The sequence below is a fragment of the Rhodnius prolixus genome, unplaced genomic scaffold (genome assembly GCF_049639745.1).
Source record: "Rhodnius prolixus isolate KJV_2025 unplaced genomic scaffold, Rpr scaffold_11, whole genome shotgun sequence".
Taxonomy (NCBI): domain Eukaryota; kingdom Metazoa; phylum Arthropoda; class Insecta; order Hemiptera; family Reduviidae; genus Rhodnius; species Rhodnius prolixus.
Window position 1 is genome coordinate 12604198 of NW_027411625.1, and position 25778 is coordinate 12629975.

General features: G+C 34.8%; 2 protein-coding genes across 4 annotated transcripts; one reads left to right on the plus strand and one right to left on the minus strand.

Annotated features, from left to right (window-relative positions):
* Window positions 1-561: 561 nt before the first annotated feature.
* On the plus strand, window positions 562-4513 carry RNASEK (Ribonuclease kappa). 2 transcript variants are annotated; one of them, XM_074138524.1, is made up of 4 exons: window positions 562-675; window positions 840-942; window positions 2719-2838; window positions 3776-4513. In XM_074138524.1, exons 2-4 carry the CDS (start codon window positions 874-876, stop codon window positions 3869-3871), a joined length of 285 nt encoding a protein of 94 aa, XP_073994625.1. In that variant the 5' UTR covers window positions 562-675; window positions 840-873; the 3' UTR covers window positions 3872-4513. The 2 variants fall into 2 exon arrangements, with proteins under 2 accessions (XP_073994625.1, XP_073994626.1); XM_074138525.1 differs by having other exon boundaries at window positions 621-736.
* Window positions 4514-6186: 1673 nt separating this feature from the next.
* On the minus strand, window positions 6187-24953 carry Src42A (Tyrosine-protein kinase Src42A). Of its 2 annotated transcripts, XM_074138516.1 has the most exons (9): window positions 24237-24953; window positions 20325-20339; window positions 17207-17328; window positions 16129-16292; window positions 14828-14996; window positions 12769-12927; window positions 9725-9903; window positions 8607-8763; window positions 6187-8498 (listed from the first exon to the last, which is right to left on the minus strand). In XM_074138516.1, exons 1-9 carry the CDS (start codon window positions 24680-24682, stop codon window positions 8290-8292), a joined length of 1620 nt encoding a protein of 539 aa, XP_073994617.1. In that variant the 5' UTR covers window positions 24683-24953; the 3' UTR covers window positions 6187-8289. The 2 variants fall into 2 exon arrangements, with proteins under 2 accessions (XP_073994617.1, XP_073994618.1); XM_074138517.1 differs by lacking the exon at window positions 20325-20339.
* Window positions 24954-25778: the final 825 nt, after the last annotated feature.

Consider the following 25778-nt stretch of genomic DNA (forward strand, 5'->3'; position numbering starts at 1 on the left):
GAATATATTCTCCCTGAGGGGGATAAACGATATCTGAAAAGAGGGAGTGATTATCCCAATCTGTTGGCTTTTTAAACCCTGGATTTCCCTAGAAAGCCTGGGTGTTTACCAGCGTTATTACCTCCCACCTTTGAGACATATTGGAACATATGGACGCTCAAATTCTCGCAATGGTGCGTAATTTCGTCAGACTACAGGCAGGCAAAAATTCATTATTAGCCTCTCCAATATATTTACTATGACATTATTCGATGGTTTTTCACATTAGTAGCTTTTGCTTAATATATTTCTTTCACCTAACTTATGTAAAAACAGAAAACAAATTAATTGAGCTTTATCTTCAAATTAAGTGTTTTTTTTAAGGTTTTAAACACTTTTCTTTTAATTTTAGGAAATCAGTGTTTTATTTTTTACACCATTCAAAAATTAAGTTTACCGGGATAGGGGTTAAGGAAGACGAAATGTTACGTCACCAATAGTTTTAATAATTTTTTGAAGCAACACTGAATTTTTGGTTTAGCTAATTGGCTTTATTTTAATGTTAAAAAATACATTTGTTTTCATTTAAATAAATTTGGTCGAGAACGTTCTACTTTTATAGAACTGAAACAGAGGCTGAAATCAGCTGCGAGGTAGCCTGGTCTGATCTAAAAGAGGGCGTAGCCTTTTTACACTGTAAGATACGGCCTCGTTACATTTTACCTTCTTATGTCAGTTGTGTTACTTGAGCGAATGGGTGCAATATATTTTTAAATTATTATTTGAAACATAAAAATTTTGTGTTTTGTTTTCCTGTTAATCAGGAGGATAATCTATTAATTTTTGTACTACCTTTGTAGGAAACTTGTGTTGTTTTACAATAATTTTTGTACGATGTTAATCTGCGGTCCAAAATGTTCACTATGTGGTATTATTGTCAGTATATGGGGCATAATACAATTGGTGAGTACTATACATATATTTTTTTTTTTAATTCAGAGACATAGCTTATCAGGGTGTAAATCTCTCATGCGACATGCTGCTTATGCGATTTTCAAGGTTATGTTTGATACAATTTTTCAAACTTGCAATTAGTGCGGCAGATTTAGCTGCTTTCAATGCTATACAGGTTCCATAAATTAGTTCGATACTCAGGTCATTTTCTATGGTCCTTCCCAAAAACTCATGCACATATGTACGTCTGATGTTTACAAACACTATATTATATATCTTTTTAAAATAGGTACATCTGATGAAGTTGCACTTTGCTGTGATAAATCTAGTAGCTTAGCTAAGATGTTCGAAATAATGCTTCTCGTTGGTTTTTAAAATTTACTGGTGTTATAGGACCTTTCTAAGAAAGATAGTTTTGGTCATATTTTTGTAGAAGCGTTAAGGGAAAGCAGTCGAGTCATTACAAAACAACAATAAATGGTACATTTGCTGAAGAACTTTTAGTGCCTAAAAACATAGTTAATTGGTCATATCCATTCTACGAGTAAGGAACCTATGTACATGTAGGGTAACTTACACCTTAATAGTCTGCAACGAAAGAATATTGTCTCATATAGTAAAAAGTGGATTTACAGACCAGAATTACTGGGCCAGCTGTGCAGAATGGTTCGATTTTAGAACGTGCTGGAGAAATTCGTTTCAAATTCTTACCCGACGTCAAGAATAAAAGGTCTTTAAACATTCAACAGTTAAAATATTAAGAATTGATGTAGAATCACCCAGCATTCGGACAAGTTCTATTCCAGCAATATAATGCTCCGCCTCATACAATTTCTTTGAGAATAGAAAAAATAATAATGTTAAACTAAACGATATTGAGCTTCTTTTTTATCATATCTCTTGGTTGGATTCGGCTACTGTGATACAGAGTAAATGTTGGCTAATTTAAAAGAATGGTATGATGAAAATGCTGGAGCCAAGGATGATGCATTTGTTTTGAATCGACTTACCCCTGACGCATCTTACTATATTTTACGGAGCGTATCTCTAGATATGAGAGGTTCCACTATGTTAAAGAGATGCCTAAGTTTACTCTCTGCCCCTTTCGCCGGAATTGACTAGTTCTTTAGTAATAATATTGAAATAATAATATCACTTTATTTACACAAATTAAAAACTTAGATAATGAAAGAATTATTGTACATCAAGTATGTGGTAGAAACCGTCTGCCTGAGGTCAATACAGACTTTTGTCCGAGTAGTTGAATAATTATTTTAGAGAAAAACTATACCAAACGCACCATGTTCACCCGCCCCGTTGTCTGCTAATTGAAAATGGCAATATTCCCCTATTCTCTCTACCCTTGTTTATGATTGTGGCATGTAAAGTAGACCGTTACTATTATCAGAAGACTTCAGATTGTGGTTGAAGGAAGTTCAGTGGTGCTGAACTTCTCTAATTTAGCGTTGACCAGTTCTTAAGTTCAGCTGACCTGAGATAAATCAACATTCAGAGTCTGCTTACTCAGATGAGTATCAAATTGCGGCTTAATTAGCCGAAGGAGCACAGAACAAAAAGCTCTATTAGAAGGACTGCTGAGAGATTTGTTCGGTCCACTAGTTTACCGTAGCGTCACTCCTTTTTCCAGGCTGACTCTGAAACCGAAAAATCTCAAATAACTAGGGTATTCCGTTTTTTGTCGCTCCCGAATGCTGATTGGTAAGCAATCCATGTTTGTAGAATATTTTTTCAAATGTTTACTAAATTTTGTTTTTGCCTGTGCAGGCTGCTATGGGAATCTTCTACTTCGTGAACAGTGTCGCTTTGTTGGAAGATATTCCGCTCGGCGAGGAATTTGAAAATATCAAGTCGTTCTACAGTGCCGCTAAAACTGGCTACACCTTGGTAATTTTCCCCCTTAATCAAATCTAAAAGGAGTGTAGTATACAATTTCTACCTTCACAGACAGGAGTGTCCAGACTTATTAATAGTAGACTGAAGAAACAAATTGACTTATACACACAGTAATTTATTTATTTATTAATTTATGTAATGATGTACTTGATTGATATGGTGTAGGTTGGGAAACACGCGAGCGCACTAAGTTTGTGCATCGCTACGAAGTTAAGTGATGTAAGTTGAAGAATTTCAGAAGAGTGTACAGGAAATAACTTACGAAGTACGTAATCGCTCGTACTCTACAGCGGATGTTGATAATATTTGAATGACGTATTTTTATAAAACGTCCTTCAAGAATGCCGACGGACTTACAGCTTTTAACATTCAATTTGCGTCTGTCACTTGTGCCTTTCACGGTTTTCTTAATTTGTTCATGATATATATTATTTATTTCTGAAATTAACTTCTTTTATACATGCCATAAATATGAATGTGCAGGCTGTATGGGGTTCTGGTATTTGTGTAAACATCCAGACGCACTGGCGAACAACTCTTACATGATTAGGTGATTTTAGGTCATCTTATGCAACTTTTATTAGATGAAATATGTTTCGTCTGTAGTAAGGGATCCGGGTTAGAATAGTACCAAAGTACCCTTTGCCCGTCGTAAGGGGTGACGAATATGGGGCCTCTGATACGAAATTGCAACTTCACCTTTAATGCTCTGGTAAGTCGCAAGCCGATCAGGAAGGAGTGGAGAAACCTTAGCCACAATCTTTGGGAGTAACCATTCTAGGCCTTTAGGCATGGACTTAGTCCTGCTTCAACAACAATGGCATTGTCTTTGGCTATTAGCCAGGTCCATGCATCTTATCTACTAATCCTAGACTGCTTATTTCTTTTGAGGAGTGTGTGATTAATTTCATGTGTTTTGTTGTTGCAGAACGCAATGAACTGTTGGATTGCAGCTTGCCTATACCTTTTCACATTGCTGTTTGCTGGACACCAATTCTACATGCACAGTCGGTCGCAAAATTAAAGACTAGACTGAAAATAACAACTTCTTTTTGCAAGCATTCAAATGATTCTTTTTTTCTTGTTAGCCATCTTTTCCTTCATATTGTCTAGAATTTTGGAAGGACATCAATTTGTTTAGCAAGTTGTTACATTACAAAATGTATAATGCATCGTACACAATATAATTAGAACCTGGTCGAATTTAAGTTCTGAAGCGATTACTTCCCATTACTTAATTTGTAAATGTATTTGGTTTTAAAGGTGATGGTAAGATAGTGTTATTTGACTTCTTACAAATAAGGATGCAACTTCTAGATTGTCAGCAACAATTAATTAGCCTTTCACCTGACCAGAGTACTGTTTCCTGGCAAGCAAGTGTACTAAAGTTTAACTGGTAAGGCCCTTATAATGTGTGCAGTGTGGGCCAAGTTTACCCACAATGCACAAAATTGATACGAGATTATTCAAGAAAACTAATATTAAAATTTTTAAACACTCAATCCTATAATATTACTTTGTGCAAATTTAGTCTCTGAAACAAATATTTTTCGAACTCAATAATTATGAGTAATTAATGTACACTCAACAGTATAATGTAAAAATTGTTTGTAAAATTTTAATTTTTAGTATGTAAATAAATGTTAGTTTGTGTTTAAGAACAGAATCATATCTGTTTTCATTTTTTACACTTCTCCAAAGTAGTCAGTTTTCTTTTGTTTTGTTTGTTTGTTTGTTTTTTTTTACTGATAGGAGCGCACCCATAATTTTAATCTCTGTAAATACACTACTTGAAAACTATTCCTTCATTTAAATTGCAACACACTCACAGATTGTTTCTGAGAATATGTTTACGAAATAATTAAGTTAAGGCAACATGATCTCTTAAAAGTATTAAATAAACATTAAATGACAGTCATTAACAATTACTTGGTAATTGTTTAGTAAAATTACTGTAAATTTTATACGATTCTTGAATGGTCCCAGGGTAGAAAAAAGAGAGCTAGGATGTGTGACGGTAATCTGAATAATGAAATCTCGGTAAGCCAAGGAATACTAGCTTTACAGTCAAAGCTAATCGCAATACATGAGAGCTACTGAGATTATAAGAAACGTTAAACATTTCAGATGAAATGATTTTTGAGGACATACTGGCGGCTTAGCTTAACTGATTCATCAAATTAATTCAAGGAATGAGAGATTACTTGGATGGATATTCTAATGAGTATTGGTACATATTGTGTGGGGTCTGGAGATTCAAGACAAAAGCGTAATGAGATGGCAGTTTGCCTGGCCCGGGAACAATCCCCATCCATGGTATGGTGTAAGAACCTCAGCTACTTAAGGAATAGAAAAGGCCTCAGTAGTACAGGCAACAAAGCGTTAGAATAAGAAAATTCGCCGTAGCAATTGATAGGTGAAATCCTCAGGCTAGAAGTGAATAAGATTAATGTTAGTGTAGTTCAACAAGACCGGCCATTCAGTCGATCTAGGCCTTTGGAAGAAATTCATTACATAAACCCCCCTGGGTGCGCCTTCATAATAACAATTTATTTCTGTACAAAACAGTGTACAACTCGAGAAGCCGCACTACGAAAATGTGGTCAAGCCCGCAGTACAGGATATTATCTTCGGTTTTATCAGCCTAGCACGCATGTTTATTGTACCCCTGATCATGTAACCTTCCTCATTCAATCAGCTATGTATGTAGTGCGTAAGTGAAGTCGAATCTCTTCACCAAACTGATAATTCTAGCTCTGATGGTGGGTGAAATTCCGAAATCTCTAACGGATACGATCAAAATAAGCGGATAAAATCGGCGATGTTAGATCTAACTGCAGACCTTAACACATTTTCAGTGCATTCTAACAATTTGCTGCACATTATAAATTGGATTAATGAATATTTATGTTATAACAACCTTAAATTTGAGCTTTTCTGGCATTTAGATGATTGAGTAGGAACCATCTATTTGATATGTAGTCTATTAATATTTACTCCTCTTACTAGCAGGAAGAAAAAATAAAAACTCTTAAATGCATTTGTACAAAACAACAGTATAAAATGAAAATGGATGCACTGGCAGCACTTCTCTTGAGATTTTAATCAAAATATTACGGTATTTCTGGAATTATGTAGAAGCAAGTTCGTCACTAATTCGTTTCGTTGTAATTTTCAGATTGAATGTTATGTAGAACATTGTAAATGGCATTTTCAACTTTAGAAACACAACATAACGTTACAGCACTAGAAACAGACCTTTCCAAAATTTTATTTTAGTGAGGAGTTAGCAGGAAGTTCAAAGTTAAAGCCTTTCATTAAAGAATAATTAACTAAAACTTCGATAACTCAAAAAAATATTTTTATTTTAAAAATTACTAAAAATAATAACACATACATAAATGCCTTTATTTCAAATTTGTATGACTTCAAATTTGAGATTATTTATTTAGAGAGAGAGAGAGAAGAGAGATTGTGAAAGCTCTCGAGATTGAAAACAAAAGCAATGTGATTTTAATCTTGAGGCTTCTTAATAAAAAAGCTGTCCTTAATATATACGTATAATTCTTTTTAAGAGATTGGAAATATCATTAAAGTGTGCAGCGTTCAAGTTTGCGGGGAGTAATAAACAAAACAAGAAAAGAAAAAGAAACCGCTGTCGCAAGTCAATCTCAGATGAGGTACCACTCAAGGCCTATGGCTGCTCTTTGTACGTGTGCAGACGGACCAGACAACATCTCTACATATATCTAACATACTATGACTACCATCAGTGCAAAGCTTGTTTTGAAACCCTTGGCTTCTTACTACAGAACCACCACAACACCTTAGCCACATTCTACAATACTTACTTCACACGAGGCCTCGTAAGCTCACAGGCGAGGGATCAGCTGAAGAGACTAAGGGTCCCATGGATGATTTTGGATCAAACTGCAATATATCTTTTCTGGCTACTTTATAGATTAGAAGTCTAAGTACTTAATAGCACGCTAAACATCTTGCCTAGCAACAACCAGAATTTGGCAACAAGAGCTTTGCTTTTTCTCTTAGGAGATGGAAAACAGCTAAAAAGTAAGGACCACATAGATCAAATTGGTATAGATTGCTCTTGTGCCCCCCTCCCGGTGCAATACCTCAGCATTTGCGAACACAGAATGTTTTGTAAGAAACTAACATTTTATGTGAACGAGAAGTTATACAAAGTGGGTAGACATAAAAAAAAGTTGTCTATAAGTCCTGAGGATCAAACCAGATATTCTGCCAAGAACTGGAGCTCTGACATCTTAGCAAACTCAAAGGGTGCACTGAAAACTTTTAAGATGGGAAATTGTGAAAATGCTTCACAGCCCATGTCCTTATAAGGTACAAGAGCAGACTAAAATAAGGGCCTGACCATATTTACAGCACAGGTCTAGAAGCCCTGACACTTATGCTGGTTTCCTGACAGATATACTGCACAATATATCTCGCCTAGTCCGAATCTTCTTTTTCCGGACGGCCACTAAGTTTTGAACGGATACTCCACAAATATACGAGGATATAATGTAGAAGAAGTTCACTTACAGGAAATGACCACAGCGCATTCCTTTTGTATTATAAACAGAAATTTATACAAATCCATCTACTGATAAATTCTTAATTATTTAATCGATACGTACGTATAGTAAAATTTATGTTCTATTTAAATTTAAAATATTAAATTGCGATTTTATCATAATATACAACTATATATATATATATATATATATATATATATATATATATATATATATATATATATATAGGCCTACAAGAGTCTTAACACGTTAATCAGCGGTTTTTTGAGGACTGTTGTTACTATTTCAAGAAGTGTATGCGCGAGAATTGAGTTCACATTCACAATTTGTAACAGACCTTCTTTAAAGAGTATTTAGTCCATCTCAGAAATGTTCCTCTATACTATATGGCCACACATTTTGTGAGAATTGAGACTAAATTACACTCAGAACCTTAACCCTTGGTTAGGCCCGGGTCAGGAATGATCCTCAAACAAGTTGAGTTCATTTGTTGGAGATTTTGACAGAGTCCGCACTACTCTGCAATACAGTAGTTACATGTTTAGTGTTAGAATTGGAACGAATTAACAATCTTGAGTCTTTAAAAAAGTGTTTGGTCCAGCTTGGCAATGTTTCACTAATCAGCTTGAAATAAATCAGCTAAGGTTTTGTTAATAATGAGCTCAAATTGCTACGGAAGGAATTCAGAATTCGTTCACATACACTTGAGCATCGTTCAGCCATTGCTCTCAAAGCGGAATCCAAAACAATAGAATCTTCATACACAGCGTGTTGAAAAAAACGCTGCAGCGTTTGTGTTTCTGATGGATCAACGTGTTAAAACCTGCACAAACTCTTCTTGGCTGCTAGACCAAACGTGATGATGCATTAAAGAATGTTGTAGTTATCAGTAAGCAGAAGCTTCTTTGTATTCTGAACCTTCCATTGTGAAGAAATCTTCCAACTTCCACTGCAGCGTCTCAAAAGTGGGACGCTTCATTGGATCCTTATGCCAACACTCTAACATGATCTCGTACAAAGACTCAGGACAAGATGGCGGACATGGCATCCGATATCCATGTTCCACTTGATGCAATACCTCAGCGTTTGTCATACCTGCAAACACGGAATGTTTCATAAGAAACTTACATTTATATGTGAACGAAAAGTTATATAAAGTGGGTAGCATCATGTTTGTTGGACAGCAGTTTGCATCAAACTCACCTGGATAGGGTATTCTGCCATAGGTGACTAATTCTGTCAACAATATGCCAAATGACCAAACATCGGATTTTATCGAGAATTTACTGTAGTTAGCTGCTTCGGGAGCGGTCCATTTGATCGGGAATCTAGCACCAACACGTGCCTCGTATTCGTCTTCCTGTAAGTTTGTGGAAAACAGAGTATTACCATTCAAAAATTCTACGTGGAATGACTGAAATGACAATAAGCTTCACAGTTCTAGTCGCGTGTAACATCGCCCTTTTAACTGGTTTAGGGGTTTCCTAACAGTTTTTTTTTTTTATATTACCTCGACTGGTCTTGTACCACAGGTCTTCCTATCGCAAACAATCAAGGACCAACTGCAACGCAATCTGGCAGCTTATAAGAGACGTTCCCTATCCTCCTGACACATTTTTAGCAGGGCCGGGACCTACTCTTAATAGCACACCCAGTTAGCATTGTCACTCGACAAGCTTGGCGATCAGTTACCGGCAGGACAGGTAAAATGTGTGCCGTCAGTCTCAGATTAGATAGGCTAGTCGAGAGGACTTGTAGTCGCGCGTAGCCCATTAATACCTCACCTCTTCAGACAAAAGCTCTAAAGTCCGAAGGTGGAGAGGTGTCCCTCGAAATTGCCGCCAGGTCTATGCTCTTGTCCGATTCTACGCCCGCGCTCAAAGCTGGATGTCTAATGACCGCCCAACAACACAAATTTAGCCCCCCCCCCAACTAAAAACCTATTTCTAAATACTAGTCCCTGCCACGTCACAAACATTCTTGTTTGGAAAGCCTGTACTCAATTAACCACTGAAATCACCAAATAATGATCGGGCCTTACATCGGTATAATTTAGGTGTCCGCTATCCAGATGTGGAGTACACACAACCGGCAAGTCATTACCGCAAAGTCACAGAATAAAGGGGCAAGACCTCTATACATTTTTTACTTAGAGATGTTGAGTAGGTTAGCCACGAATTGTGGAATCAGTGACGTTTAGATATCGTAGAGTGGCGATAAAGCCACTGGCAACTCCAAGAGTGCATCTGCTGTGGCTACCTTGGAATCAATGAATGATGTGAAGTGTGTGAGTTACAAGTCTCAGTTACCCTAATACTTACCTTAATCAAGCGTGCCAGACCAAAGTCAGCGATCTTCACGATATTGCTATCGCCAACCAGAACATTTCTGGCTGCCAAATCTCTGTGTATATAGTTTTGGCTCTCTAAATATGCCATTCCGGCAGCGATTTGCGCTGCCATGTCAATTAATTGTGGCAATATCAGACCACGTCCTTTTCCTGAAACAAAAATATTCATTAGATTTGGGAATGTACGTGGCGTGTTTTCTATGTACGATACAATAAGTTGTATAATATTTCTATTCTGTTAGAATTACGTAGTGGACATGGTTCAGCTATGTTGTAACATGTTTTATTAAAATTTATAGTTATTTCTATAGTTGGAGAGATTCTAACTTACTCAACAGGCATGAACTTTTAACTGGCACATTGGATCCAACGTATTTTTGCTCCACTATATAATAGAACTTACTATTTCAACTTAACTCTTATTTTAGTACAAATTTATATTAGTTTTTAGTTAGGACTTTTTAACAAACAAGTGTCTTAGTTGAGATACATTCACCTCTAATGAATTTTCATAAAAATATATTGCTAAAACATTCACCTTTCTTTAATTATTAACTACACTATCAGAGAACACAACTAAATCGTCGGCATAACATAAGTTAATGATATTAGCCCATCTTACTATCAATACTTACACTCTTACAACTATACTATAATGTAAAAATACAAAATCGTTGATGAAAATTGAAAATAAGATAAGAAAACAATATCACCATGCAAACGCCCGAGAAGCGGAAAAGTGTCTGAATAATTGTTACTAATCCTTACACCCACACACAAAAAAAGGACCTGACTTTGTGGCAAAAAAATTTCTTTTGGGCTTTGAAATTTGGACTTTTACAAGAGATGATAGGATAAACGAACTATCCTCTATTTTTTCGGAATCCATTTTGTTCCTCAAAGAGAGGATTTCCATACTCTATCCAACCTGTTAGACGATTAGTTAAAATCTGTGTAAAACTTTTCGTGACATTTATTAACGAAATGCCACTGTAATTATCTGGTACTTTAGGGTCACATTTTTTATGGATTCGAAATATATCACACTGACTCTACGCTGCCGGAATGGTTTCTTCATTCAATATTTTATTAAATATGTTTTAAATGTATAATAGAGAGTTATCTGAAATGTTTTTATAAAATTGATAAAATTCGGCAGTCAGGCCATCTGGTTTAATTTGCAATTATTGATAGCCAATTTAATTTCATTTAACGTAAAACGTGCTCAAAATACGGATGAAATACATACATCATTTATTGTGGAACTACAAATAGTCCGAGGTTCATACAGTTGTTTAAAATAATTAAATGTGATAATTTACATCCTTCAATGCTCAGCTCAGTTTGTTTCTTTTTCGTTTAAACTTTTAATCGAACTCCGAATGATTTGGCATCAGACAAATTATTATTGTTTTCTACACTACTATTTACAGCTTTTTTATAGGTACGTTTTCGTTACTAAATTAGTAGAGTGGTTACTATTTAAATTTCAATAACGGATTTAAAACAAAATTTCATTTTTGAATTCGTCTTACCGAAGTATTCGTGAGCACAAATAACGCACAGTTAATAACAAGTAAATTATTCAACAATAATTATTCATTCCTCAATTGTAATTTAATGTATTCCCTCTAATTTTACTTATAGTAAAGTAAAGTAATTGCCTATTTTTTCAGGCGGTGCTTAACGTCCAACTATCAATTAGGTGTCGTGGACGGACTTAATTTTACTTATAGTAAAATACTGTAATAATTTGCTGTCCTAAAAATATGCACATCTTATTTATTTTATATTCCAAATATATAACATTGTGGGAGGAATACCTAGTTTGAGAATGTAGTTGAAGAAAACTATATTATTTTCTATAAAGCCGGATTAATTATTACGCATATTTTTAATACTTGACTACTACATAAAGTAAAGTAACAATCAATTTAATTGAAGAATGAACTTAAACCACGATTTTAATTTAAATAAAAATGAATTAATAAAATGAACAAAATCATTGATGTATGTTAGTGTAAGCATTTTTTAAAAAAGTTTTTGAATTTTTTAGCCTCATAATTTTTTTTATTTTTTATGACGTTTTTCTTTTTAATCTGTGATTAATTGTTTATTATAGATAAATAGATATTACATTCAATCTATGTTAAATGGTGTGCTAATTGAACAAATATTTTGTAGATGAAAATGGCCAGCATAAGGGTCTGTGACATCTAATAAATTCTAAAAAATATTAATGAAAATTAATGCAGTAAAATTACTTAAATGATCTCAATGAAGTATGAATGAAATGTTGGTTACTTGCTGATCTGTGTACCTTTTGGCGTTTAATCAACCCTTATACTTAACATTTTAAACTGTAAGTTTTTGTTAAGGAGATTTTTGTAACTTTTGGATGATTTTCCTTTTTGTCAATTTTGCAAAGGTTCATATCCGCTTTACAGATTTTCATAATATTTGGAATAAGCAATACTTTCATTATAACGTGGTATGGTTGTTAAGTCGGAACCGTAACTACCACTGGAGAGATCTTTTAAAAGAATGCTTAGAACTGCAGTCCCCAAAGAATCCACAAAAACAGTTTTCTTCGGTTTACGTTTCGATTAAAATTGGAAGGTATTTGTACGTAAATAGTAAAATTAAACTGCGATTTCAGTACTTCTTTTTAAGAGGAGTAAGCAAAGTAGCTGCTGCTTGAACAAACTTGGGCTACTTAAAGAAATACACTGTCAATTTAAGGCAGAAATAAAGGAAGACATTATTTCTACTGAAAAGATATTAGGTCTAAAATAGTTCTTAGACCTAATACAAAATGTAATCAATACATTAGAAACAAATGGGTTTATAATCTCTATCTCTTTTTGTTTTAAACTAAATAAGAAAAGTTGCTGACTGTATTTTGGCTCCCAAGAAGAGACAGCCATAAGTGATCAAATAGCAGAGTAATTTAGAGATCGGCATGATAAAAAAAAGGAACAATTTCTCTCTGCATATACACTTGAAAACATTTACCTTGGAGATAATCCAATAGACTGCCATTCTTCATGAGTTCAGTGATGATGTAAATAGGTTCTTCCATGGTGCACACTGCATACAGCTGTATCAATTTTGTGTGCCTTAACTTTTTCATAATCTGTGCTTCTGCCAGAAAATCTTTCGGATCCATAGTACCTGTAAGAAGAGAAAAAATAGGAATTTTCAAAATGTTTCTGCTTTACGATATATTGTACTTTTACGCCACTACTGGAATAAAACAGTGTGCAGCAGGTGCAGCTGCACAGTGCTTAAGTGAAATAATTAATTTTGGTCTATCAAGATGGAGCCACGGCGTCTCTACTATGTAGCTACAAGACAATAACTAGGTATAATAACTCCACAGTTATGACAATAACTGTGTACTGTGAGCTTCCTGGTAATTATGCTCTTCACATTGCAACCCGTGATTACTGGTTTACTTACCATTAATGACATCTTAGGAGCAGACCTGTTTCCTTCTGCAATTATTTTTTGAACTATCACGTTTTATGGCAGAAGATGAAGAAGAATTGCTTGGAATAGCCGCAATACTGACGCATTCTATTGTTAGAAGTAATAGTTGTACTCTCATACATATCAGAAATCTTAAGGGATTAAGAGAAGCGTTAGAAAAGAAGCACTAAATAGAACGTGGTCAATGAACATCTATTATTCTTGAGAAATCTAAGTATACGATGCAAACTAAGAAAATGGGGAGTTTCGATCCATTTTATTTTAGAAATGTAACAAAAGCATGCGAACTACGATCTGTGTTCCAATTTTCTCTCGGTTCTTAGAGTGTGACATAATACGCTGACTTTTGTTCGATTACTGCAAAATTTGCACCATAAAGTACGTATTTTCATTTTTAAATGAAAATCATTTTCGCATTCACCACCTTAAATGAAAATTTGATTGATTAAAATTGAATTTCTGGTCTCAAGATGGGAAATGAGCAAATCTAGTTATTTTGGTTTGGGAACCATCACACCAACACTCTTGCATTTGTATGTAATGGTAAACAAATAACTAGGCTGGTAATATGTCGTTTTTTAGATAATAAAGCACTAGCATTAAAATAATACATTAAATTCAGTTTAGTAACAGATGGATTTAAAATCGGTAGAAAAACAACAAATACGCATGTAAACGCCTTTGAAGTACAAGACTGCAAAATTGCACGCCGTAGGTAAACATTTAGGATATGCCACTTATCTATAGAGGAAGTAAAAAGGAGTTTTAGTAGAGTTAAGCATGAACTTATGCTGCCACGGTCCACCACAGTGCCCATTTTCCAAGTATGATAGCTCAAAACAGCGCATTTCTGGTTGGTGCTACGGCTTAAAGAGGAACTAGAAAGCAATTTTGATGTTGACATCTTCGATTCAATCCTTTTATAAGATACGCTTATTTCGTTTAAGAAAATTTGATCCACTTATCTCAGACTAATTTTTTACTTGTTCAGAAGGTGGACGCTAATTGTATCTTCGACAGTATTGACCAGCATCTTTTTGGTTTAGTTTCTTGCTTCAATGCTTGAACTTTGCTAATGATGAGTCCTGTTTCGTCTGCTTTAAACCTAATGTCTGTTTATTTGGCCCACCCTCTCGGCTGATATCTATCGATATCACAGGTTTGATATCAGTTATTCAAAAAAGTCCCAGAAAAACAAGATGCTTGCAGATTAACGACTTTTAGCACTTAGTATTCAATAGTACGAAGAGACTTCGTCAAGCATAAGAAGAAGAAATGAAAGGGGGACTTCTTGCTGATATGACTTATTATATTATTAATGCTGTCATGACTACAGTTATTCATTTTTTTTTTTTTAATTTAAGGCGGGTCAGCATCTGAGGTCATTGGCGCCTGGAGCTTTTTTCCGTGTACCGCCGGCCTCCGGACAGTGTTCACATTTCATTACTTTATTTATATACTGGTTCAAAAAATAATATAAAGAATTCCACAAAAATAAACAATAAATAAATAAATAAAATGTGACGTTCACTTTCTAAACAAGACCCAATTTAAGAACCGTGCATAGTTGTGCTTAGCTTACCTGGTTTCAATGTTTTGATAGCAACAGGAGTTGTGTTATTCCACAAGCCTTCCCAGACTTCACCAAACTGTCCATGGCCAAGTTTTCTTACAAATTTCAATGATGCACGATCGATTTCCCATTGATCACGTGTACTGTGTGACAATCCGCCAGTCACTGGCTTTTCAACCTGCAATTATTATTAACTTCTAATTTCAAACTAAAACTAAAAGTATTCAGCGCATAAGTATACGTGGTAAATAATTGTAATTTCAGCTTATGATACACCTTTTACAAGGTTTTCAGGGTTGTATTTACTGTTTGGTTTTGGGGAGGGTGGTAGAAGGATGAAAAATAACAAGGGGCTCAACTCACCAGAAAATGTGGAACGTATACGCTAGGCAGAGGAGGCCAGTCCAAGGGTTCACTACGGAGGCATGCAGCTGTACATCTGTTCGCAAGAATTCTGAAGCAGTCGAATTTCCACCCTTACAAACTCGCTATCACACAACAGTTGGTGCCCCGTGATAATCAGAATGCAATTTGCTCAAACAATGCTTGAAATGTTGACAGATGACATCGTTATCCTATCCAGTGACGAAGCCCACTTCCACCTATCCGGTTTTGTAAATAAACAAAACTGTACGTATTGGGCATCACGAAACCCACGCCATATCCATAACGACTCTTGCTTTGAGGACGAGCATGGTATAGCGATCACCGTTAACTCTGTACTTTAAGTGGAAATGCTTAAAACATTTTTTAGTCTAGCTACGGAGAAGACACATAAATAGGCAAAGAATATGGTTCCAACAAGATGGAGTAACTTCCCACACACAAAAATTGTCAATGAAGTGCGCCCCCTTCAGTCTCCTGACTTGTCCCGATGCGATTATTTTCTCTGGGGATACATCAAAGCAAAAGTTTGTATAAATGAGCCGAGGAGTGTACCAGAACTGAATGAGGCGATTCTACGAGAGATGACAGCTATCCCTTAATAAATGATTCAGCAGGTGATGCTAAAGTTTCGGGAAGAACTAAGAGTGATTGCGCCGAAAAGGGCATCATTTGGAGGATGTCATTTTTAAAACCTAAATTTCGATTTTTGATTATTTAATGATACGTCCTTTTGAACATATTCATTGCTAAAGTTTTGAAAAATGTCTGTGCATTTTTTCTAAAGCGATGCTGTAAACGGAACCCTAAAACACCTTGCACTATCTCTTCCATGCTTTAGATTTAAAAGAGAGAGAGAAAAAAATCGAAGTTTTAAGAAAGCATGTATTTAATGTAATGGTTTAAATAAACAGCACAAAAATTACCTGTACACAAGGTTTCTTTAGATTTACACATAATCCGTCAGCATCTTTGCTGTAATGGTCGACAAGCTCTTGCAGAGTTCTAAATGATGTCCTTCGTGCGATAAAGAAGCCACCTTCGTCTAACTGTCTTATTCTGTAATGTTTCACTGTATCACCGTCACGTACTGCAATCACATAAATAAAAATTCAGGTTTGTGGACCAGAACGTTGTAGCTCAGAGTGAGAGTGATATGGAACTCTCAGTTACAAGGGAGATCATCTCTCCGAACAGTGATTTCGCTTGGCCCCTGCTTGACATAAAATTAAGGCTTGTAAGGACTTGACAATATTTGCAGTGTGGGTTAGTAACAACAGTCAGTAAGAACGTGGCCTAGACTCTACAAAATTGGCTAGAGTGCAGCTTGTTTTTGGCTAGCTGTTGACAAAATTGATGCAATTTCTCCCTTCGTTCTGGTTTCTCCCCTCATTTCCGTGACTTTAGAGGTGTCAAAGCGTAAGTACAATTCAGAGTTAGGTTTCTATCTTGAGCCTCTTGGTTTACTGTCCGGTATCCAGCAACGATTGAGGACTTCACTCAGAAACAGTAGCGACCAACAGACCTCTAAAGGAATGCTCCTCGATTCTCGGCCGTTAGAACTTTTGAGATGGACGGCTAGTTACTTGGGGGTCAGCATGTCCATTCCATTAATTTGGTAAGCACTTCTTCAACATTGCGCCGGTATTTGGTCGCTACTCTAGTTGCGATGTAGTCGCTAGTTCGCAAGGTGGGAAAGCCTGGATCTTATAAAAAGAAGAGATTTCCTTTTATAAAGAAGAACGAAAGTTTAGGCAGTATTACCAAGGGATCAGCGAAATAATACTCTTTTGGATGCATTGTTTTGAGTGCACGACCTGCCCAGTGCTCTAATCTAATTTAATAAAGTAAAGTAATCGTCTGTTTTTTCAGGCGGGCTTAACATCCAACTACCAATTAGGTGTCGTGGATGAGGGCGGAAGTTCGCACTTTACTATAAACAATGTTTTCTAACAAATAAACCCGCCAACACCCGCCTCTAATTTAATATAATTAACTATTTACCTGAAAGCGAGTAATCGTTACGCCTACTCTCAGAGTCACGAATCAGAAAAGCTCCGTGCTCATTTTCTGGAAGAAGAAGTTTCTTTTCAGCCTCGATGCGCTTGATCTTGCCAAAATACCATCTGAAATTTAGCAAAAAATTATCATTTGAAAATCATCATAAAATTTGTAAGAGGCAGTGAACAGTTTGGCTTCAATAACGAACGTTTGAAACTGAAAGCATTTTGACTCCCCAAACCCCCTAGAACCACAATAAAAAAATCAGGAAAATCTATAGACAAAAGTGAAATGCAGCTATGCGCACGTATCACAAGTTTGTAAACTGTTCACCTCGCCGATCAACTGATATTCTTTAAACTCGGGCCAACTTTCGGAGCCACACATTCAGTTAATAATTGTTTGTACAACTTTTATTTTATTTTTTAGCGAACATTAAAAACCAGTGCACATACGTCATAAACTCATTAAATTGAAGTTTTCGACTGTGTATAAAGTTTCTAAATACTATATAAAAAAGCAAATTCAATCAGCAATCATAAGAAGTCCTTCTGCAAAAAAAAAAAAAAAATGTCTACTGACAGTTTGCTGTGAGCACCTCCAAACAATAGGAGAGATAAAGGATATTTGGAATTAACATTATTGCTCTGCGAGGAGTGAGGAGACAATGCTATCCAAAACTCCTTTGGGCCCATTGCTACCCTTGAGAAAAAATCGAATAATAAACTCAAAGCGTAACAACTTTTCTTACTCTGAATCAACCTGAAACACTTGACGTAATATTCAGGTAAAACACATCAGACGGACATCATTAACCAGATATCTCTTGAAAGCAATCTAATGCTGTGAGAATGAGCAGAAACACGTCATCACTCGGTCAGAAAGTAAACCTGTGATTGGAAACTTAAAAATAATCTAGCGATAGACGATAGAATGAGATGTAGGTTTATGGTTAATAAAATTAAATCTCAACGGGCAGCCACCACAACAGCCAACTTCTCTTGAACAATCCATTAGACAAATTAGTAGCAATTGAATAGTTGCATTTACTGACCGAAAAATGAGACAATTAATGTTTTGAACGCGGTCAAATCGCTTTACCAGATGTTGTTACTAGGCAATTTTTCACTAATTCGTTGCCGATGGCCTTACCAGGAATTCCGATCTTTACTGTCATCAACTAGATACAATTTTTCTCAAAAACGTGCCACCTTATCCAATTTTGATCAACCACAAACAACTTTTATCCCAGCAAAATAACGCTAGGCCAAATCCTCTACCGTAAGACTAAAGAAAAAATGGTACTTTTTTTTCCTATTCTAAGGGCCTAGGTTTAGAACTCCGTAGGTGTCCACGGTACAATTTCTTCGGTGGAATTCAACAGTAGCAGAAAGATGGCTGATAATTAATATTAGAAGTGGTAACTTCTAATCGTAATGGGATATATTTCCATCATTGATACATTCTCAATTAATAATAAACTGCTGAGCAAAATTAGACAAAAAATTATCACATCATTTCTGAAAAAAAAAAAAATCCATCACTTGAAAAAAATGAACTAAGTATTTCACAATTAGTCGTTGCTGCACTAAGTCTGATTATTTCATTCAGTCTTTTGGGATTCGATGCGGTGGCTCCTCTCCCACGCTTTGCTAAGGGTACTAAATTTCGAAAACAAACTTGACTTTGCCAATAGTTATCTCTCGGCAGAGTGGAACTAAAACACACATTAGGACAGCAGTCACCCGGCTACAGTAAAAGAATATTTTACTACTGCGAATCAATTGAATAATTGTATTCAATACGTGCAAATTAAGTCGTACAGTCAGAAGATGGTTAAAGAACAAAGTCTGGCCACTAGAAGTCTAGCCTTAGGCTTCTTCTCACCAAGTACACGATGTAGCCAGATTGACATTTGCTCTTCTTTTACATTATTTGTCACCACCCATTTGTCTTCTTTGCATTATTTTCTTCCACCTGAACAAAAGAGAAAAATCAAGATTCACCAAAGAAAAGAAATACTCAAATCGTCCTTATTCCACATATGATGGTTAAAGGCAAATGCAGTCTAGTTACATTTGTTCCTTGGTGAGAAGACCCAAATCGGGACTTTTAGCCGCTAAACCATGTTCGTGAAACAGCATTCTGACCATCCAACTTGAAAATTGCACGTTTTGAACAAAATTATTCAATTGTATTAAAGTGTTATCTGACACTGGTGTCTTAATGTGTCTGACAGTGAACTCTTGATAAAGTCGCGTTTGTTCTCAACATCACAGAAATGATATCGAAGCCCGAGGAGCCCGTTGAAATCCTTATCAATAACCAAAAGGCTAAATGAAGTAATCAGACCTTCAGCAAGAACCACCGGCGGTCTATCACCATGGTGATTGACATGGTTATTACGAAAAAGCCCTGGACTACTTTCTTTTAAATTGTAAATTGAACAGAATATTTATAGGAAGGCTTATATTTTATAATTTTATTATTCTATTCCTTTAATTGAGATTTATTGAATAAAATTTATAGGAACTATTCATGAATTGGGAAATCAAATGAAATTGAGTAATCATTAGTAAAAAAAAAAAAAAAATGTGTTATCTGATAACGTTAGGTTATATACATATATTTCCTAAAGATATGATAATTTTTCACAGCAATTTATTTAAGATAAACGCGATAGTCCTACTTATTGTTAATGATTATCCACAGCTGGTTGTTTTTTCTATTAAAAAAAAAGTAAGTGGTCACCCTTTCTTGGACAGACTTCAACGGCTATCTTTTGTTCGGGTCTATCTGATTAGACACTTAAACCCAATATAAAGTTTTTGTGCCCGCAGATTTGTCTGTTATACTGACAAATTCAATTTGAAATTACTAGACAATTTGTCATTACAAACCACTCTTAAAACTTAGGGCACCACAAAACCTGCAGTTTCTTTGCAGAAACGCAATTTTTGGGAAAATTCGACGAGATCGCAATACTTCCTCTTTCCAGACATTCGCCCCGATTTTAAAGTATATAAAAAAAATAATATTGAATTTTAATTCCAATTAATTCATTTAACAAATTAATTTAAACAATAAATTAACTTAAATTAAGAAAATTTTAAAGAATTACTTGCTTCCCTGCTGGCTGCAAAAGAAATAAATTTGAATCAAAATTAAAAAAAAAATTAATTACAATTAAATAATTTAAATTATATTTCAGGGAAATTCAAATTTAATCTCATTTTAAACCAACTTTAATTAAATAAAATCCAATTTGCAGAATTAATTTTCTCAAGTGCAAATTTTTGTCTCCTTAAGGGTGTTCAAGTGTCCGGCGTCCGCAAGAAATAAATATTACCGAATGCCTAATAATTTTTACGAGTTAAACAGACGCATTAATTTTTGTCCTGCACCCAGCCGAACATTTAATGAGATAAAGGGTGCCTAAAAAATTGTTTACAAGTCTATTAATGTAAACGAACCTCATATAATAAGAGATTTAGCTGCTAATGACTTGTAGTAAGATGGTTTTTGCTTCATTTTTGGCCTGGAATAGTGACACGATTTATTATTACTTAGCAATTGTATTATAATTTTTAAAATAATTGTAATTTTAAAACAAATACAAAATTTGCGATTACCTTATCTTTATATTCTTCAACTACTGATTAGAGGAAGTACTGCAATCGACCTTAAAGGTGATAGCCACTAATTGATAGCGAGATGTTAAAAATCCCAAGTGCTGTTTTTCCTTCCGATATAATGGTAAAAATTTATAACTTTGGCCATTTTAAAGGTAAGGTTGCCATCTAAAATGGACTGTTGAATGATGGGCTTTTTGGCGTGACACCTATGCAAATTTGCCTTAGAAGACAAGGAAGTTTAGAAATTGGTGTTGGCGAGTCTTACGTTACAGAAAGAACATTGGATTTCAAATAAGCTCTGGCCTTAGGCAAGGGACACAACGTCTCCGACATCGTTTAATATAGTTTTCGAAGAATTCATTAGGTGATAATAAGCTGATTAACCTGTACAACAAAATGGACAACTTGTGCCGATGATGTAATCAGAGTGGCTAATGGCAGAGTGAGAAATTAGGCTTTTCTAGAGCTAGATGTGATTGCTAAATAATTTTGATTAAGGTAACTTACATTAAAGATAACTGTGAAAAAAACGAGTGTAGAGTCAATTAGATATTAAACATCTTCAGAGTTAAATAATTGAGAGCAGTTTTAACATCTGCAAACAACGTAAGTAAGGGCAATAGTACGAGGCACCCTTCTGGCAATAGAGAACTCTGGGTGTTGATCTAGTTACAGAAAAAAATGTCAGCAGAAAAAATTAAGAACCTACCGAACAATATTGCGCCGAAAGGTAACCTACGGATGGGAAGCATGTGTGTTAAGCAGAGTGGATGAACAAAAGATTGTGACGGAGAGAAAGGAGGCTCCTAAGAAAAATTGTTGGGCCTGCGAAGATGAAAAACGGCTACAGAATAAGAAAGAAACGGTAGGTTGGGGAACTCTTCTGAAAAAAATTAAATAAATACATAATACTTTTTGGTGAGCCGGATATTGTAGCCATCATCACTCCAAATAAAATTCGATGGGTTGGTCAATAGAGGAGGTTTTAGGTCTAAAATAAAACCTTATGTAGACATCCTAATGAGGATAGTGTACGAGGTAGGTCTTCATTAAAATAGCTGCAAGATATGGAGGAGGAAAATAAGTTCCTTTGTCAGAAGAAGTGGAGAATGTTGAAAAGAAATAGAGAAAGAAAAAGAGAATCGGTGGCTGAAGCCCAGGTCTTTCAGGGAACGTTATAGTCTTCGAGTAATAAGTAAGCCCACTAGATACTTACTCTGCCATCGAAGAGGAAATAATGGAAAACTGAGGCGATTTTATCATGTTCTGTTTATAGAAGGATGTTCGGCATCAGCAAGAAAATTCTAAAACCTTATAGGTGTCCATCTTCAGAGCTACTGGAAATTTATAACCGAATATACATAATAACTTAAGGTAAGTAATAAACCAAACAAGAAAGAGTAAGAAATATAACAATGCCATACATTTAGAAAGCATAACGGAGGATAATTGAAAAATTATATTCAATTTATAAAAAACAATAACAGAGATTTTTTTTATTTAGTAAGAGAGGAAAAATGCAAGCCTAGAAGAGCAATACGGGTATAACAGGGTCTTTACGTTTTTTCACTCATTTAGTTTAATGAACTGTTGATAAAAACATACATACGTTGGTACTGTACTTAGGTTTTTTGACAGACACTTTTCAGACATAAGATTATTTAAATTAAGCTTAATTTAAAAAGGCTTTACAACTATAAATGTGGCTTGAGAAATTGAGGGTACTAATGATTTGTTAATTCTCGTTGCTGAGTAATGGATTAAAAATTACAAGTAGGGCAATATTTACAAATAAACCTTAATTAAAGTTAGAAAATCATTTTGTGTATTACTTTAATCCATCTTTATGTGCCAATATTTCCATTTTTATTGGGTGCCATATTAGGTTCTTAGCAGGCAAAAAATTAATTAGAGCTTAATTTCATCTGAAATGCTTGAAAATAGGAAAGGTTTGGGCGTCCACTGTCCTTTGACCGAATTCTTAAAGAGAAGCTGTTCCTGGAATAAGTACTAGAACACTATTATTATTCACGAATTGAGGTCACAACAAAAGGCATATACGGTTGAAATGAAGTGCGTAAAACTCAATTGAGTTATTTGAGATTTATTAAGTGAATGGTCAAAGTGAAAAATATAATATAAAAGTGTAAAATAATAATGTTCTAGTGGTATATATAGTATATATGTATGTTATAATATATTTAGTAACTTTAGTAGTATTTACCTAATAACCTTAAAACTTGAAAGTTAGTGGGTTTCGCCTGACCAATCTGTTTTTTTCCTTCAATGCAAAGATAATTCTTTGCATTTGAAGGAACTTTGAATGAGTGGTGCATTTCAAGTTGGTTTCCTATTAGCAGGCTATCACATTTGGATCCTATTCAGAACAACTGTATTGTCCATTGTGTTGTGGTCGATAAATACTTCTTTTGTTATCAGAAAAATAGTTGCTTTACAGAATGATACAAGACGCAACATTTCATGACTGTGCCTCAAAAATTAATAAGCTAGAGCTTGAGTATAACGCAAGAAGAACTGAAAAGAGGCTGTAATGAATTCTTTGCCTACACAGAACCTTATGTGGTACCCATGAAAAATGGAACTACTGGCACATAAAGATGGATTAAAGTGATGAACAAAATTATTTTCAAACTTTAATTAAGGCTTATTTTTAAATATTTTTACTTTTAAATTGCCAAATCAACATCCTAAATCACCTAATCCAAGATCCTTAAAAAATTATACTCTTTTTATACACAATGAACTAGCCATAATGATTTATCAATTTGTACTTAAGTTTGAGACCCACTCCCACTTCGTAATTCCATTTCCTTTGCTTCCTACTTTCCTAAATACCTTTATTGACACTACTTATCAGATGTCAGTAGACCCTCCATGCATGCAAAAAGCTCTGGCTAGATACCTGATTTGTGACAGCAACAATGAGAAAACAAAAAGTAACTAACTGAATTGAATATACTTCTTTGGATAGCTACCAATCAGTGAATTATCCACTCTTTATACATAACATATCATTAACACTACTTTAATGGTAATTAAAATGTGAAAGTACCAAAGAGGGAAAAATCTGATCCTACTAAAGTACAAAAATAAAATAAAAAAGTAAAGTAATGCCTATTTTTTAGCCGGGCTTTACATCCATCTACAAATTAGGTGTGGACGGAGGCGGATAGCACACATACTTTACTATAAATTTCTTATATTAACCATTAAACAAAACCCCGTACCACAATACATTAGTTTTGCAGGCCTCGCTTCTGACCCGCTCGGCTTCCATGGCGCCTCCCATTAAAGTATACAGAACATTAAATAGTTTACAATTTTTTGAAAGCCTGTCTCGGCAAATGTTAAACAAATTAATAAAAATGAATACTTACGGTTCAGCCTCTATTGATTTCAACTTTGCTACGTAATTCGACGGGATATATCCTTCCTGTTTTGTTGACTTACTCCTTGCCAACCACCAATCTCCTTGCGTATCGTTCAATATTTCTAAATGTTCACCTTTTCTAAAGCTCAAATCCTCATCAGTTCTAGCATCATAATCATATAACGCTACAAATATCTTTGCAATACTGTTGCTAGATGGATTTGTAGAAGTCTGATTGGTGTCATTATCAGGTATAGGTGGTATGGGTCCATTTCTACCTTCCCTGGCTATATTGTCAACACCAGTGTGTGTTTGCAATTGTAACTGGGAAATCTGTTGACCTGCTGGATTCGAATTTTGTGGTGTGGATATCTCTTTATTATTTATTGATGTTTGTAAATTGTTAGCGTCCTTTTTCATTGTAGCTCTTTGTCTTGTTAAACAATTACCCATTTTTTACTAAATTTTGTGCTAAAAAATGACAAAACAAAACTATGGTCCCTGGAAGTATTTTAGAAAGTAGTCACACCTCACTCTAATTTAAAATTTACCTTCCCACCCTAAAATAACTACACATATTCTTTCCACAAAATAAAGCAATTAAACTCAGATTACACACAACAAAATAATTAACATTTAAAAATAGAAACCCAACATTAAATACATTGTTCACTTTACCAATAATATATCTATCAGAAATGGAGACCTAAACCTGTCAAAGCTACCAACGTCTGCACACATTAAATTACACTTGAGCAGTTTCCCATTAATAATATAATTTCTTTTCGATCGCTTTTTAATTATAAAATTAATTTGTTTCCTTAATTCTAATTAATTTTATTATTTTAAAATTTGAAATTGAAAGATAAATTGAAATAATCTAATTCCAGGAGGCCCCATCTCTTTTATGGTTATTTTTATCTTTATTCCCTCAGGCCTATTTCACAAATTACATTTTTTCTGCCCCTTAAGTTAATTTTAAGAAAAAAAACGCGCAATTTGGTTTTCATTTGATTATTTTCTCCCTCTTTCATGCCGTCAAGTATTACATTCTAACAGATATCAATAAATGTTTTCACCAAAATTGAACATTTATGGTATTATGTATGGTAAGAGTAAAAAAGGTTTTTATACAAAGTGGTCTTTTTGTGTCTGTCTGCCTATGTTCAGCTTAATAAAACTGGCAAACAATATAGCAAATATTATATTTCGTCCAAATATCAACCAGAAGATGTTGTATTAAGATTTTCGTCAAACCGAAAGCATCGCTGAACTGAATCGATTTTTCATTTCTTAGCGATTCTCTCGAAAGAAGAAGAGCTTCTCTCGAAGAGCCACTGCTTGAATCAATTTTTTTTTTACAACGCTCATCGTAACTGGCAGCACATATTTTCTTACAATTCCGTTAAATAAAACTTAAACGTTTCATAAAATAATCACTTATGTTACGCCCCGTAACAAAAGAGAAGATTTAGCAGATGGTAAGAGTATTTTCCTGGATCACCAACTACTGTGGGCACTTGTAACCAGAGAGGCGTCTGTTGGCAGA

What these genes read in the sequence shown, in the direction of transcription:
- RNASEK (XM_074138524.1), top strand. Translation starts at nt 874, where the DNA reads ATGTTAATCTGCGGTCCAAAATGTTCACTATGTGGTATTATTGTCAGT. An exon ending in TATGGGGCATAATACAATTG is followed by an intron (nt 943 to 2,718) that starts GTGAGTACTATA and finishes TTGCCTGTGCAG; the next exon opens with GCTGCTATGGGAATCTTCTA. An exon ending in CTAAAACTGGCTACACCTTG is followed by an intron (nt 2,839 to 3,775) that starts GTAATTTTCCCC and finishes TTGTTGTTGCAG; the next exon opens with AACGCAATGAACTGTTGGAT.
- Src42A (XM_074138516.1), bottom strand. Translation starts at nt 24,682, where the DNA reads ATGGGTAATTGTTTAACAAGACAAAGAGCTACAATGAAAAAGGACGCT. An exon ending in TAACGATTACTCGCTTTCAG is followed by an intron (nt 16,293 to 17,206) that starts GTAAATAGTTAA and finishes ATGTGATTGCAG; the next exon opens with TACGTGACGGTGATACAGTG. An exon ending in TATCAAAACATTGAAACCAG is followed by an intron (nt 12,928 to 14,827) that starts GTAAGCTAAGCA and finishes CTCTTCTTACAG; the next exon opens with GTACTATGGATCCGAAAGAT.